The 14280-nt window shown below is 36.8% G+C and overlaps 4 protein-coding genes across 4 annotated transcripts; 3 read left to right on the top strand and 1 right to left on the bottom strand.

Annotated features, from left to right (window-relative positions):
• Window positions 1-784: 784 nt before the first annotated feature.
• LOC111781468 (RING-H2 finger protein ATL2-like) lies at window positions 785-1654 on the top strand. The gene has a single exon (XM_023662071.2). The coding sequence runs from the start codon at window positions 811-813 to the stop codon at window positions 1531-1533; it is 723 nt and encodes a 240-aa protein (XP_023517839.2). The 5' UTR covers window positions 785-810; the 3' UTR covers window positions 1534-1654.
• A 165-nt stretch (window positions 1655-1819) lies between these two features.
• LOC111781835 (apoptosis inhibitor 5-like protein API5) lies at window positions 1820-9607 on the bottom strand. Its single transcript, XM_023662547.2, has 16 exons — window positions 9267-9607; window positions 9004-9165; window positions 8641-8740; window positions 8451-8516; window positions 8043-8140; window positions 7875-7949; window positions 7586-7735; window positions 6657-6722; window positions 6495-6560; window positions 5110-5220; window positions 4013-4102; window positions 3776-3882; window positions 2788-2902; window positions 2630-2695; window positions 2434-2537; window positions 1820-2336 (listed from the first exon to the last, which is right to left on the bottom strand). Exons 1-16 carry the CDS (start codon window positions 9351-9353, stop codon window positions 2144-2146), a joined length of 1656 nt encoding a protein of 551 aa, XP_023518315.2. The 5' UTR covers window positions 9354-9607; the 3' UTR covers window positions 1820-2143.
• Window positions 9608-10577: 970 nt separating this feature from the next.
• LOC111781203 (GDSL-like Lipase/Acylhydrolase superfamily protein) lies at window positions 10578-12517 on the top strand. Its single transcript, XM_023661674.2, has 5 exons — window positions 10578-11116; window positions 11212-11342; window positions 11435-11668; window positions 11736-11985; window positions 12079-12517. Exons 1-5 carry the CDS (start codon window positions 10810-10812, stop codon window positions 12267-12269), a joined length of 1113 nt encoding a protein of 370 aa, XP_023517442.2. The 5' UTR covers window positions 10578-10809; the 3' UTR covers window positions 12270-12517.
• Window positions 12518-12671: 154 nt separating this feature from the next.
• LOC111780998 (ethylene-responsive transcription factor ERF091-like) lies at window positions 12672-14211 on the top strand. Its single transcript, XM_023661392.2, has one exon. The coding sequence runs from the start codon at window positions 13288-13290 to the stop codon at window positions 14137-14139; it is 852 nt and encodes a 283-aa protein (XP_023517160.2). The 5' UTR covers window positions 12672-13287; the 3' UTR covers window positions 14140-14211.
• The last annotated feature ends 69 nt before the right edge of the window (window positions 14212-14280 follow it).

Genomic DNA, 14280 nt, shown 5'->3' with positions numbered 1-14280 from the left:
CGATGCTTAAAAGTCAACATTTTGCTTAGGGCTGGCATTTTATTTTCCGACCTGTCGCTAATAATACCAAACATATTTTCCGCCCCTCAATTTTGAATTAATTTTATTATTACAACTAATAATATATATATTTTTTTTAAATTATTATTACTCTTATTCAAATGCACCCATGTCTATTAAACTTTAGTACAGTTTAAGACATTAATGGAAATTTATAACATTTTATAACCTGATTTTTTAAAATAATTAATTAATATTTGTTTCGAACTTAAGGCATTAATGGTAACTTATAAAATTCTAAAACTATGTGCATATCATTGTCTCTAAATTGTTTCTGCACTTTTAGCAAAAATAAAGTTTAATGGGTTCTAAATAAATGGTTTAGTTTAATTTGATATTTTAATTATGAAATAGATTTTAATGAATTAATTCGTTTCTTTTTTCTATCTAATTTTAATTCATTTATGTAATCAACAAATGTACGTTTATATAAACATACACGTTATTAGTAGTTGTGTGACAAACATAAATAAAGTAATTAAATTCTTGAATAAATAGCAAGGGAGGGACCAAAACAATTTTGTACAAAATTTAATATCTTTATTAAAAATTAATAAAGTCAAATATTGGAAACAACTATGAAAGACTAGAAGTCATATTTTTCCAAAGAAATAATAATAATAATAATAATGAATTTTCCCTCTTTGTAATTCAATTTCAAAGATTTTCCAAGTTCTAAAATATATATTTCTGTGTGCAATTTAAAACCAAAACACTAACCGTTCTTACAGCTCCCCAGTTGATTCAATCATGGGTTCCGACCACGATTATCGTACTCTCCGGAGGTACGGAGCCCGCCATAAGATCATGGTGTCTGCAATCTTCAGTCTATTCGTCGTGGTTATGTTCATCCTCTTCCTCCACTTTTACCTCAGATATCTCCGACGGCGCCGACGAGAAGCCAGATTAATTAGTCTCGACCAGCAGATTTCACGAGTCGATCGAGAGAATCACACGGCGGCGCCGCTGCCTAAGGCTGGCCTGGACCCTGTCTTTATAGCTAGAGTTCTGCCGGAATCTATCCACAAGCAAGCGGATCATCACGGCGAAATTGTAGAGTGCTCGATTTGCTTGAGCAACATCGAAGAGAAAGCCACTGTCAGGATTCTCCCCAATTGCAAGCACGTATTCCATGTGGGGTGCATCGATATGTGGCTTTTTTCCAATACAACCTGTCCTGTCTGCCGAACAGCGGTGGAGCCGATAGTTCCGTCGGCCGAGAATGGTGAGGTTCCAACGGCTCCGCCGTTGGCAGAGGAGCAATCCAGCTCTATGATTAGCTCCTTTAGAAGGACGATAAGCAGAGAGCGGTCTCAGGGAGTTCAGCCGACAGCTCCGCCGCTGACAGAGGAGCAATCAAGTTCTCGGCTGAGCTCGTTTAGAAGAATAATGAGTAGAGAGCGAGAGAGATCGTTAAGGGTTCACAGTTGTGGAGAAGGATCAGTTCGATCTGCAGATTTAGAAAGGCAATGATTTTAAATAAATTTTGTGTATGCGCATAAAGATTAGATTAGATTTTGAATTGGGTTAGCTCACTGTACAGATAATTTATTAAATCATCACTGCCGCTGTCTTTGCTTTTTGGGTAATGAAATATTGTCGCAATAACTGGGTGTTTTGATCAAATATTTTTCTAAATTTACCTTATTCTTGAAGTTCAGAAGGCTTATGTGCTATAACGCTAAGCTAAGGACGCTCTGCTTTATCTATAGAAGCAGTCAACTGAATTCTGAACTAACACGTTAAGTTTGGGGAGAGATGAAAATAAATGTTGAATTTAAGCATTAATCATCCTAAAGTAAAAGTTGGTTGTGATTAAAATACATTACAGTGAGCAAATAATAGTAGGTAGCATCTCGCTGTTTCTGTCACTAAATAGTGAAGGAATGACCGAAAGCCTGAAACCAATCTAATCTTGTTTTACAATCTTTTATAGACTTCAATCGTTAGCATTTTACACCATGTATCTGCAAACTCATCCGCATATGAACTCCATATCAAAACTTACTCAGCAGATGTCAGTGAACCTTCTTCTCAGCATGAATCTCCCATGTTTTCCGACTATTTAGCTGCACACAAAACTTTAACGGTAACCTCTACCTCTTCCCCGTCCACCCCAACCTCTTCCTCGGCCACCCCTCATCCCTCGGCCCCCGCCATAAGATAGCCCTTCCAGTGCCCTATTAACAAGCTGGTTTTGTAAACCACCAGATCCACGACCTTTCTTTGATGGTATATTGTTTGATCCATTAGCTGCAATAGCAGGCCGTTTTCCTCTGCACACAGAATCCCATATTTTAGTGAAACGTTATATCAAACATAAAAAGCTCATCTTCCAAAAGTCTCTAAGACTAAGGGACATGACTAACTTACCCAGCAGCAGAAGTGGTAGTGGACACGGGAGGTTTTGTTACTTCCTTCCAAGATAGGTTGATGCTGTTATCCCCAATAAATGAGGGTGCCTTTGCGTGCAAGGGCTGAAAAAAAATTAAAAATAAAGATCCGTTTAGATGGATCGAATATAAAATATACCACAAACAAAGTTGGGAACCACACTGTCCTCTCTCACCTTTGCCATTGCTAAAATATTATTGCAGGTCCGCAGGCCAGTTTTGGCATTTTGCTGTTGGGTTTTCTACAGAAAAAGAAGAAGAAGAAGAACGATCACATGCTTGTGGCAAAGAGAATTGAAAAACCACGGGTCTAATGAGTGAGAGGAGCACTCACAACGTTACTTTTTGCTTCATCCGACTTGGCTGCTGCCATTGCCTTGTTGTGTTCATCCATCCCTTGAGTTAATTTCTTTATGGTAGCTCTAGTCAACTCCTCGATATTAGTTAACCTGTAGTATCAAATAGGACATTATTAAGAAGAAAATTGATCAACCATCAACCCGAAGAGAAACATAGATAGTGGGACGCGGAGGGGGGAGGTTCGACCAGGGCGTCAAAGATGAAAAAGACTGTAAAACAAACACCCTGCTGACTACTCAATGACAAAACAATCAGATCAATAACTGAAACCAAAGTGGAAGAGAGGATTTAAATGATTATTTCAAGTTTCAGTACAACTTAAAAAACATTATTCAAGAGAGTTTGCATGCATGAGATGCCCACAATCAACTTCGGAGGGCAGGGCAGTAATCCGAAAATTTTAGCCTTGATTTCCAGAGACCTAAGGAATCTCCTTGGTACGTCTGAATTCTGTAAATTTGTAATCTATGGTTGAATTATGCATAGAAATAATTATATGCATCTCAGTGTGTACAGCCTTGTTTCTATCAAACAACTCAAACTTAATTAATAAATTTACCGATGGAATTGAGTTTTCAATATTAAGCATCTCATGATCGTCACTGAGAAAATGAGGCTAAATATATCATTTGGTCCCTAAAGTTAACACCATTTTTCTTTCCATTACTAATATTTTTAAAAGTTCAAAGGTATCAGAAAATTTCAATTAACTTCATATTAAAATTTATCTCAGTAGAATTGGAAGATGGAGACACGAGATGGTTACATAATGAAGAGAGTGGTTGGGAATTAAGAGGTAGAAAGAAAATTTTGAAGGAAATGCACACTAACTAAATTAGTTTAGTTCATTTCGTCGTCCAAGAAAAAGGAAAAAGTAAGTCTTCAAAATTTTTTTTTTTTCCTTTAAAAAAGAACGGAACGGCATTTAAGCAAAAATTATAAAGTTCTCAAAAATAGAATACCTTTCTGTAAAATCCTTGTAATTATCAGAGAAGTCCTCCCCCAATCTATCTGAAGGCTGGCCGGTAACAATCTTGTAACCACATAAGCTATTTGTGGCATTGGGGACCTAAAAGTACAAAGATAGCATAAGAATGCGACACCAATGATTTGCTTAAGATTTAGCCATAATAATTAGCTGACTAGTACAGGGGCAAATAATACTATTTTCTACCACAACACACAAACACATATCTAACCTTGTGAGCCAAATGATGAAACGTGTATAACAAGCACTCAACATAAGTAAAGTTCATCTCTTCTCCTGTCTTTCTCCCAGGCATATACTTCTGTAAATAAAAAAGTCCACAGCTTTAGCAAGATATTTTTTCAAACAAACTGATATTTGGTAAGAACATAAAGGCAGTCCAAATTTTTCGTCCACAAAACATATATGAATTCCTGTATACAGACTGCCGTATCCCATGCATTTAAATAAATAAAGGATACAGTGCAATGTTACATTAAGAAGAAAGATATAGCGGACTAAAAGGGATGACTTGAAAGGCTTGAGGATCACAAAAATACATCCCAGGTAGCCCCACCACGCAGGAAAGGACAATTTATTAAAGTACTTGTTATTGACAACCCATAGGGAGAAAAAGGTTCCCTAGATGAAATTTCATAAGAGGTTTCTACTGGAAGGGATTAAAATCTTCCAAGATAAGGAGCTCTATTTTGTTTTTGTTTTTTTCTTTTCTTTTCTTTTCATTCTATAATTTTGTTTCTTTTTATTTTTCTTTTTTAAAATCTCTTATTCAAATGAAAGGTTTTCTGTAACTCACTTGAATAGGGGTTTTGCCCCTCTTTGTAATTTCATACCATCAATGAAATTGTTTCTTGGAAAAAAAAAATAAATAAATAAATAAATAACATAGGAGACATTATCTCACACAGCTTTTTAGAGCATGAGAGTACTGAAGTGCAAAATTCTTCTAGGATTGAGCGTTAAGTGCAAAAATATCAATAAGTGCTTAAATATGAAAAACAAAATGATATTATTCATAATATGATTATGAAATATTTAAGAAACTATAACTTTTGTATGGAAATTGTTAGCGGAAATAAGGTTTTTGAAAATTTTATTTAATTTCTTTGTTAAAAAAATTGAGTACTGAGGAGCACCATGGGACAGAGCATACCTCAGGAGGGCAACCGACTATTTAAAGCAAAGTACCATTTACTGGGCTTTCTATAGAGGCACACTTTACGAAAACAATGATCCCTAGTCCACTCCAAACATATGCTCACATCTCCTCTACAATCATTGTTAAAAAAGAGGGGAGTGCAGATTAACCTTCAATAGTTGAACAATGGATGGAAGAAATTGACGTGAATCTTGAGGTGTGGTGTATGGTGAAAATTCTGCAAGCGCTTTAAGCAAATCCAGCTTGCGTTCCTCAGGCAGCTGAAAAGCAGAATGCACAAAAGATTAGAAGATCAAATTTCCGGTATAGGGCTAATTAACAGGACACCAACTTCAGTAAGGAATAAGATTGCATGGTGGAGATTTCTTATAAATAGGAAGGCAGCCATTGAATTGTATAATAAGACATTTCCTTTCAAAGGAAAAGAAATGTTCTATTTTTCGTTTAAAAGTATATAGTTAAAAAATTAATTGGAAAATATAAATTTATGTATATTTATAAATTACTCAGTGCACCTGCTCAAATAAATAAATAAACTCAGTGCCACAGGATCTCAGCATCGATTATTCTGCATTCTTGAGAAGAAAGATGGAACAGTTATATCTTTCAAAGATTGTTTTCTCAGTTCTTTATTCTTCATGTATTCTTTATTTCTAAACCGACAACTGTGTTAAAAGGTCCAATGCAAACTAATATTAAAGAGTACTACATACTTGCACCAGTAAATGTGCAGGAAGGTTTATTTATAAAAAAAAGCTACGTCATTTCGCTGTTTCTTATTTTGTTTAGTTTTTTCTGAAAAAGAAAAATGGTTACGATGGACAAAAAAACCAATAAGTATAACAGAACATGTTGGTTCAAAAAGTCTTTCTTGCCTGCAAATGAAAATCACAAAGAAATATGAAACGTATGCAAGTATTTCTAAATATCGTTAGGGGAAAAAGATATTTTAAACCTAAAATATAATTGCCATCCCATCCTGATAACTTTTTTCACATGGTCACCAAAACCTTGCAATATGCCCGAATGCAAACATATCAAGAAAGAAAAACCTTTTTTTTTTTGCTAGAGCAGAATGTTAAATTTCATATCGTCCAATCTTCAAATCCACAAAGCAGCGAAGTGTTCTTACCTCAGCCAATAGAGTCGTGATGAAAAGTTAAATTTGTGCGTACAGATTCTAAAACAGTATTCATTGACATATTTTAAAAAAATTTGACAACCACCTTCCTAGAGGTATTACTTTGGTTGACAGAGAAGCTCATAAGATTTTAAATCCTAAGAAGATGGTCACCATGGTTTGAACCAATTTCTTTTAAGCTCATTCACGTTTTCACTCGTCGCAATAATCACTAGGCCAATCATGGTGCATAGTCAAATAAAAACGACCATATGCCAAAACTAGAAACATAAGGAAGGGGACTTAAAAATAAAATATTATTACCTAATAAACCAGACCTGGATTTTAGATTGTTGTTCTTTTACTACAAAAAAGTAGATTTTAATGAGAGAGAAATGCCGAAATTATTATTACCTTCTCTAAAACTGGAATAACATGCTTGTCCAAATAGCTGAGGAACTTGCAACTTGACGCACCCCTCTGTGTATTGCATGAGAGGTAAGCGATCTCACAAAAGTATTTGGGAACATGGTGAAATCATCGCTCATTTATATAAAAGGTAAAAAATGTACATACCACAACAAAAGGAACAGCCATAAAAAGGCATGATATCAACCTATCAATATGATCTGCATCTGAAACCTGCATTAAAACGCCACTTGATGAATGTAACGAATAGGAAGGATAATTAAAATGAAAAAGAACTGGGGAAAATTTTGATTCCCAATATCAAAAAGAATAAGGTTGATACTAACTCAGTAACAAGATAGTGGCCAGCAAGATAATATTTTAACTCAGACAAAGCAAATCACTAAATACTGTAGTGTATCCAAAGCATTCGCAAGAAAAAGATCATGTTCCTATTCCAATATTTCAAATAGAAACATGCTTCTCACTTCAGTCCTAAACACAATTATCATCAACGAAATTGTTTCCCATCCAAAATGCAATTAATCTAATTAATATTGCAATAGACTCATGGTTGTGAAACTTCACACTCAAGATTCATAAAGCTTCCCAACACAGAACTGGTAATTAAAAAGTCACACCCTTTTCAAGTTTCCAAAAGAAGGATACTGATCAAACTAAAACTATTTCACCTCTACTTTGCTATTGAAACCATCTGTTTTTACAATCTGAACGAATTAAAACTGAACATCACTTTATACATAGGGTGAATGGCGTTGTCTAGACACATCCTCAACATGAAAACTCCTACCAGAATGTTTAAGCATAGGATGGAAAACATAAATAATGTCACATATTTCTCAAATTGTACTGCTACTAAATTTAGGAACCAATATTTAAAAAAAAAAATAATAATAAATAAAAAATCTATAAATGCAACAAATCAATGCATTAAGCACACGTGATAGTTGGAAGGATTTTATTACAGAGTGACGCAGGATGAAAATGCAAAGAAATCTGCATGCATCACTATATATTTAGTTTGCAATTAATAATTCGCAACTGTGAAAATGTTAGTATAAGCAATAGCTACTCACATTGAACTGAGAATCTAAATCAGCTTGCCCTTCAATGATTCCAATAAGTTCCTTCAATCTCTCTGGTGGGGCTTTTTCTCCAAATATCCCCAAACTTTTTAAGAAGTCCATAAACATTCTAAACTCGGCTCCAGTCACATCTTCTAAACTCTGAAATAAGCGGAATTACATTACTTGCTCATCCTCTAGTAGAGTAATAAAATCAAACCTGAGCTTTATAACTCAGAATGGATTAACAGCCAAAGGAATAAAAAAGCATTAAATAGACTAAGCATTTTATCAAGTTTACCTTTTTTATCAAATCTGTTATGTGTCTCTCCATTTCCTCTTGGGGCTTCAAGAGTTCAGTTTTAACTGGAAAAACCTAAAAATAAAAAGGAAGATCGGGATCCACTAACAAGTACGAAATAATAACAAATAATAGCTGCAAATGACACTGCTCATATCTCTACCGAACCTTATCTCTAATAAAGCTTAGGACCTTCTCACGAATAACTTCATCTGTAGTTGGTTCATCAACACTTCCAATATGCTTAAACAAGGCTGACAATGAAGCTGCAACATCACATACATACAATGAGATGATAAGTGAATTGATGAAACAAAAGAGAGTTAGGTAATTAATTCACGATTAATTTGAAAATTTTAATACGAGGGAACATAAGTTGCCATCCAAAAAGGAAAAAAGGCTGAGACTTCATTAATCCACCATTTTAAACACAGAAGAAGAAAATTCACAATAGTACTACTGAAAACTAAGATCATCGGTCTAGCTTATAGTATAGTTGATCAAAGGTTAAACTGTGTACGAATCTTCATGTACTCTAAAAAGAATGAAAATCAGATCATAGTATTTAGAACATACCTTTAACATCCTGCCTCAAGAGAGCCATTAGAGCTCTATGGACAGCATCGCGCTCCACAAATTCCTCTAAAGCATTAAAGATTACTAAAATCAGATTTCCGATTGGATAAGACTATAGTTTCTTTTTTTCTTTTTATTTTCTTTCTTTTGAACAAATTAAATAAGACTACATCTCTGAGCAATAATTTACCCGATGCAAGGATTTGAACAAGAATGTCAACAATTTTGCCTATGTTTTCTGGTGTATCCTTGCAGAAAAGAGGAAGTCCTCGAATTGCCTGAACTCGTATCTGCATAGTCATATAAATAGAAGAAACCTTATAAATAGAACGTCGATAAAGCACCTAACAAAACCAGCTCAAGAAATGTATAGAAAATTCATTACGACGAGAGCGGAGAACTGCCCTAGAAACGCCTAATAACCAATCAAGCAGACAAAGTTTAGAAATTATAAGCTATTAAATTCCCTTGTTTCTATGACTTCCTTCTTCGACAAAGTTTAGCAGCTAGAAAAGATAAGTAAAATGGATTGGGAAGTCCAAAATATACGAACCGCCAGCTCCTCTTCTTCAATCAGATCAATATGGGCGTCGATGGCAGGACCAGAAAGGGTGGGAAAAAACTTGAAGAACCTAGGAATGAGTTGAGCGGCCAATTGCTTGGCTTTGGTACTCGTTTTCGCCGCATCTATAATCCCTTGATAATCTTTCACATTCTATAACAAAGGCCAAGAGAGTTACTCCCCAAAATCAAGACCCGCCCCACATATTCAAGTTTCTTAAAGAAGGAGAAGGAAAGTGAAAATGATCAGAAGACCTGGGACTTGTCCTCCGCTTTGTTGAGACGCTCGCTGAACTCATAGAGATTGTCGATGTGTTGGACATCTTCGGAGGGCTCACTCATTGGCGCTAACTCTTGAAACTGAAACTGCGGATTCTGAAAGAATGACAAATGGCAGGAAACTTGTAGTTGCAGAAATGGGGCAGTGAAAGTGTGAGAAGGAGCTTAGGGAAGAAGAACCAGAGAGCTTCGAAGGGTTAAGTGAAAGAGTTCGCCTCAGAGTTTTGAAGGGTTGAGAGAAAAGCCAGGGAAAAGGGCTGTCCGTGTCCGAGACATTTTTGATCTGCTCATACTCAGTAGCGGCTTACTTAAACGACGGCGTCTCCTGCCCTCTAAAACACACCGTTTTGACCTCTAAAGTTTCCATTTTTATAAACGCGGTGTCCAGGAGTTTTATAACATTATCCTCAACAATTTGCATATTAATTAACAGAATAAAAATAATATTTCTCATTCTCTCTAAAGAAATAAATAAAATTTTAATTAAAAAAATAGGAGAATAATTGTAATAATTTCTTCCTTCCCCAAGTATTTGATACAAAATATATATATATCAAAACATAAATCATAACATGGCATGGTCGAGATAGAAGGATTGGGTGGTCTCCAAAAGCCATTCTGCCCCGACGTCAGTGAGCTTACTTGTAAACACAATATCACCTCGAATAAGCACCAAATTCTTGCTCTCTGCAAATTATTTATAACAAGACATGGTGAAGTAGGTGTTGAATGATGAAAGTTTCACATTGAGCTAATTTAGGGAATGATCATGAGTTTATAATAAAAAATACTCTCTCCATTGGGGTGAGTTCAGGAAAAGCAAAGATATGAGAGTTTATGCTTAAAGTGGACAATATCATACTATTATGGAGAATAATGTTCATATAACAGCACCCGGAGTTGCTTCAGTTCCTCTTACCTTGTAATCTTCAAGCCCACTGAAAAGGATATGTCCAGAAACCAATATTGGAGCTAAAACTAATCAAACAAAATAGAAGAAGAAGAAACATTATATATATAATGATACACCAAAGAATGGTAACAAAATAAACCCACAATCTAAAAAGGTAAACCATAATTACAAATCAGGGATTTGAATAGAATCATACAAACATCAAAATTGATGTAATTTGATGAATATGATTAGAGAGAGGAAATAAAAAGCATATGCACTATATACATGTAATGTTGAAATTATTGGCAATGCTATGAAGATAAGAAAATAGACGGCAGGCTCAATAAATTAAGCTCAACTGCTTTCCACATCCACTCTCACCTAAAAATTAAATTCTCTGCTACAAATCAATCAGGACGCAAGCACATGCTTGCTCATCCATTTTCGACCGACCAACTTACAAGCCATTCCTCTCCATGCTCTTAAATTCCCTTCAACCAATTGTCGGGTAATGTCTAGGAGCCAAGATCTGATCTTTTTCCCTATTTAAACAACTGGGTCGAGCGGGGAATTCCCAGGAAAACAACCATACAAAAAAACGGCGAGCTTTCTTGATTCTTGAAGATGGAAATTATGGGGACGAGGGTTAAGAATGCCGTGATATTGTTATTCATAATGGGGATTGGTTTTTGTCCGCCATTAATGGAGGGGAAGGAAATTGCAGAGGTGAATGTGCAGCTGTTGAGGAAATTGGCGTCCAAGTATAATGTGACGAGCTTGTTGGTGTTTGGGGATTCTAGCGTTGATCCTGGGAACAACAATGTTCTTTCCACGAACGTCAAGAGTAATTTCCCTCCTTATGGGAAGGATTTCTTTAATGCTCGCCCAACTGGGAGGTTCTGCGATGGAAGGCTCGCCACTGACTTCATTGGTTATTAACAACTTTTTCTTCTTAAAATCGTACGTTCAAGTTTCAATTTTTATTGAACCCAGCTTTTGAAATGATGATTTTAATGAACATTACAGCTGAGGCGATGGGATTTGGAGAAACAGTGCCAGCATTTCTGGACAGAACTTTGAAGCCAATCGATCTCTTGCATGGCGTTAGCTTTGCTTCTGCTTCTTCAGGCTACGATGATCTCACCGCCAACTTATCTGTAAACAAAACAAAAACACCAACTTTTCTCTGTTCTTAATTTCGTTTAACAACCTTGTACGATTTTCGACTAACTTATAAAGCTCTGTTCAGAAAGTGCTGTCACTTCCAAAGCAGTTGGAGTACTTCATGCACTACAAAATCCATTTATCCCGACTGGTCGGCCACGACAAAGCAGAGAACATAATCAGAAACGCCATTGTTGTCCTCAGCATGGGCACAAACGACTTCCTCGAAAACTACTTCTTGGAGCCCCAACGCCGCAAGGAATTCAGCTTGGATCAATACCAGAATTTCTTGGTGTCTTCCATGTCGCATAACGTCGAGGTCTCTCTCCTCTGTCCTTGACAGTATTTAATGTTTTGTTGATGTTCTTAACCATGGTGAGTTGCAGGTGATGCATAGATTAGGAATTAGACGGCTAGTGGTTGTGGGAGTACCGCCATTGGGGTGTATGCCAGTTGTGAGAACCATAACCAACCAGATCACGACATGTTCCACAACCTTCAACAGAGCAGCCTACGCATTCAATGCAAAGATCAAGCTGAAATTGGCAGCTATGGAAGCAAACTTGGGGTTGCTCACTAGCTTTGTCGATGCTTATGCCATTGTTCAAGACGCTGTCGATAACCCCACCGCCTACGGTACTCAAACAATACTCAATTTTTGTGTTCCCTTCCAATTTTTGTATGGCCTCAAACTAGAAGGTGTGTGTGTGTTTGGAAATGTGGGCACAGGTTTAAGGGAAACAGCGAAGGGGTGCTGCGGGACGGGATTGGTTGAATTTGGCGAGACATGCAAAGGCTCAACCACGTGCAGTGACCCACAAAGCTACGTGTTTTGGGACGCTGTTCATCCCTCCCAGAACATGTACAAAATCTTAGCCGCCAAAGCCATTCAATCTGTTGCACAAGACATTCTATCCTAGTTTTCTTCCATTCTTTTGCATATCCATAGTTTGAAACTTGATACCCATCTGCTTATTCAACGCGCCCAATGTATGGGTTCAGCTCACCAATACAATGTCAAAGTCAGTCAGCTGGTACACAGGAAATGCTCAATTCCTTCAACAAATTACATAACTTGTCTTGCTTCCTTAATTTATACATTGAACTCAATACTCTAAATTCCTTTTCTTTATTATATCTGTAATAATCATATTCCGCCGTTTTCTTCCTCCTGGCTCCTCTGTTCATGCTTTCAACTCCAACAATTTTGAATATTTATAAAGAACGTGTCTTGGAAATTTTAAATTCTCCGTAAAAGGAATGTCTGAGTCTGAAAGGGGTTGTTGTTCTTGAATTGTACCTTGGAGTTTGGGAAACCCAATGATAATGTCAACTCGCTTATTGCTCTGTTAAGAAATGTATAGCATTATTTTAAAGGAAACACCTTCCAATTTCAAACGCTCCTCTTTTTCAGAGCTACATAAAGCATTTAATTCCCTTCTAAATTACGTTACACCGTCATTAGGGGTCAAGGGAAATCTCTAACGCTGGTTCTTGTAAAAACTTGGGGATTTTTGCATTGAAAATAAGATCCAATGATGAGGTTCCACAAACCAAAACACGTTGTATCCAGCTTTTTTCTTTCTGGTTTGCTTCTCTGTTTAAGATGTGCTGAATCTTGAGTTCCAGAAGGGCTTTTCAATTAGGATAAACCCTAACTCAATGATTAGATGGAAACTGCAGAAGTCAATTGAAGGAGGTTTAAATTAATCAAAAACCCCCCAATTACTTTGCCGTTAATTTAGGTGATTAGTGGATTGAAGGGCAAGTTTCCTTGTGTTTATGATGGAATGGAGTGGGATTGCACATAAGTTGACGTGTATTAATTTCACATGGGGGTTTATTTATATAGCTCTGTTCCCAATGACTCTTATCTTCTTCTCTTACTTCATTAATTCGTGTGAGATCTGTGTTTTTGAGTTTTTATAATTGGTATTGATGGCTATCATCCAACAGGATAAATCTGAAGCAATCTTGGAGAATGTTTGGGCGAATTTTATTGGTGAGAATGGATTGGATGGACATGGAGGAGGAACAAGAAGTGGTGGTTCTGGATTAAACAAGTCTTGGACAGAGCTACCAAGTCTTTGTTGTGGAGATGGATCCATGGAGGTTCTTGAAAGGCTACCAAGTCTTGGAAGATGGATATCCATGGGAGCTGACGCATGGGAGGAGCTTCTTCATGGGATTGTCCCTGCTTCCAATACACACCAATCTTTTCATGACAATTTGGAGAGCTCCCCAGTTCATCATTCTGGTTTTGTTGTTGATAGTACACGAGTGGAGACAGCGGTGGCGACGAAACACTACCGGGGTGTGAGGAGACGACCGTGGGGGAAATATGCAGCGGAAATTCGAGATTCGTCGCGAAAAGGCGCTCGGGTTTGGCTTGGGACTTTCAATACAGCTGAGGAAGCTGCATTGGCTTATGACAAAGCTGCACTGAGGATTAGAGGTCCAAAGGCACATCTCAATTTCCCTGTTGACACTGTTGTTGAAGCTATGGGAATGCATTCGTCAACAAATATTGATCATTTGGATAATCTCATGCCTTCTTTTCAAGGACATGACGACTCTGCTTCTTACTCGCAATTAGGCAGCCACGGAACTTCGTCGATCATCGGCAAGCGAACGACAAGGGAATGGGAAGATAATCTCAATTTCAACGACATGGAATTCGAACATCCAACGGTGAAGCAAAAGACCAACGTGTTCTACAATGATTTCGACGTGTTCGAGTTTCAAGACTTGGGGAGTGATTATTTGGACAACTTGATGTCTTCTTTATGATATCGTCTTGTCTAAGATCCATCTAGTTTGATTGGCAACGGCAAGGTTTTTGTCACTAAGTAGACCAGCAGAAAGGGGAAAAAAAATCCCAAGAACATATTTCAATTTGTGATATCCATTATTGTTTATGAATACCATCAT

This window comes from Cucurbita pepo, chromosome 19 (genome assembly GCF_057944985.1).
Source record: "Cucurbita pepo subsp. pepo isolate OVF chromosome 19, ASM5794498v1, whole genome shotgun sequence".
NCBI classification, from domain to species: domain Eukaryota; kingdom Viridiplantae; phylum Streptophyta; class Magnoliopsida; order Cucurbitales; family Cucurbitaceae; genus Cucurbita; species Cucurbita pepo.
The sequence above is the reverse complement of the archived record's forward strand: the minus strand, read 5'-3'. Positions and strand labels throughout refer to the sequence as shown.

Coding starts and splice junctions, on each gene's coding strand:
- LOC111781835 (XM_023662547.2), bottom strand. CDS start 9,353: ATGAGTGAGCCCTCCGAAGATGTCCAACACATCGACAATCTCTATGAG. Junction 9,166..9,266: donor AAGCGGAGGACAAGTCCCAG/GTCTTCTGATCA, acceptor CCTTTGTTATAG/AATGTGAAAGATTATCAAGG. Junction 2,337..2,433: donor ACTACCACTTCTGCTGCTGG/GTAAGTTAGTCA, acceptor TTCTGTGTGCAG/AGGAAAACGGCCTGCTATTG.
- LOC111781468 (XM_023662071.2), top strand. CDS start 811: ATGGGTTCCGACCACGATTATCGTACTCTCCGGAGGTACGGAGCCCGC.
- LOC111781203 (XM_023661674.2), top strand. CDS start 10,810: ATGGAAATTATGGGGACGAGGGTTAAGAATGCCGTGATATTGTTATTC. Junction 11,343..11,434: donor ATCTCACCGCCAACTTATCT/GTAAACAAAACA, acceptor AGCTCTGTTCAG/AAAGTGCTGTCACTTCCAAA. Junction 11,669..11,735: donor CCATGTCGCATAACGTCGAG/GTCTCTCTCCTC, acceptor GGTGAGTTGCAG/GTGATGCATAGATTAGGAAT.
- LOC111780998 (XM_023661392.2), top strand. CDS start 13,288: ATGGCTATCATCCAACAGGATAAATCTGAAGCAATCTTGGAGAATGTT.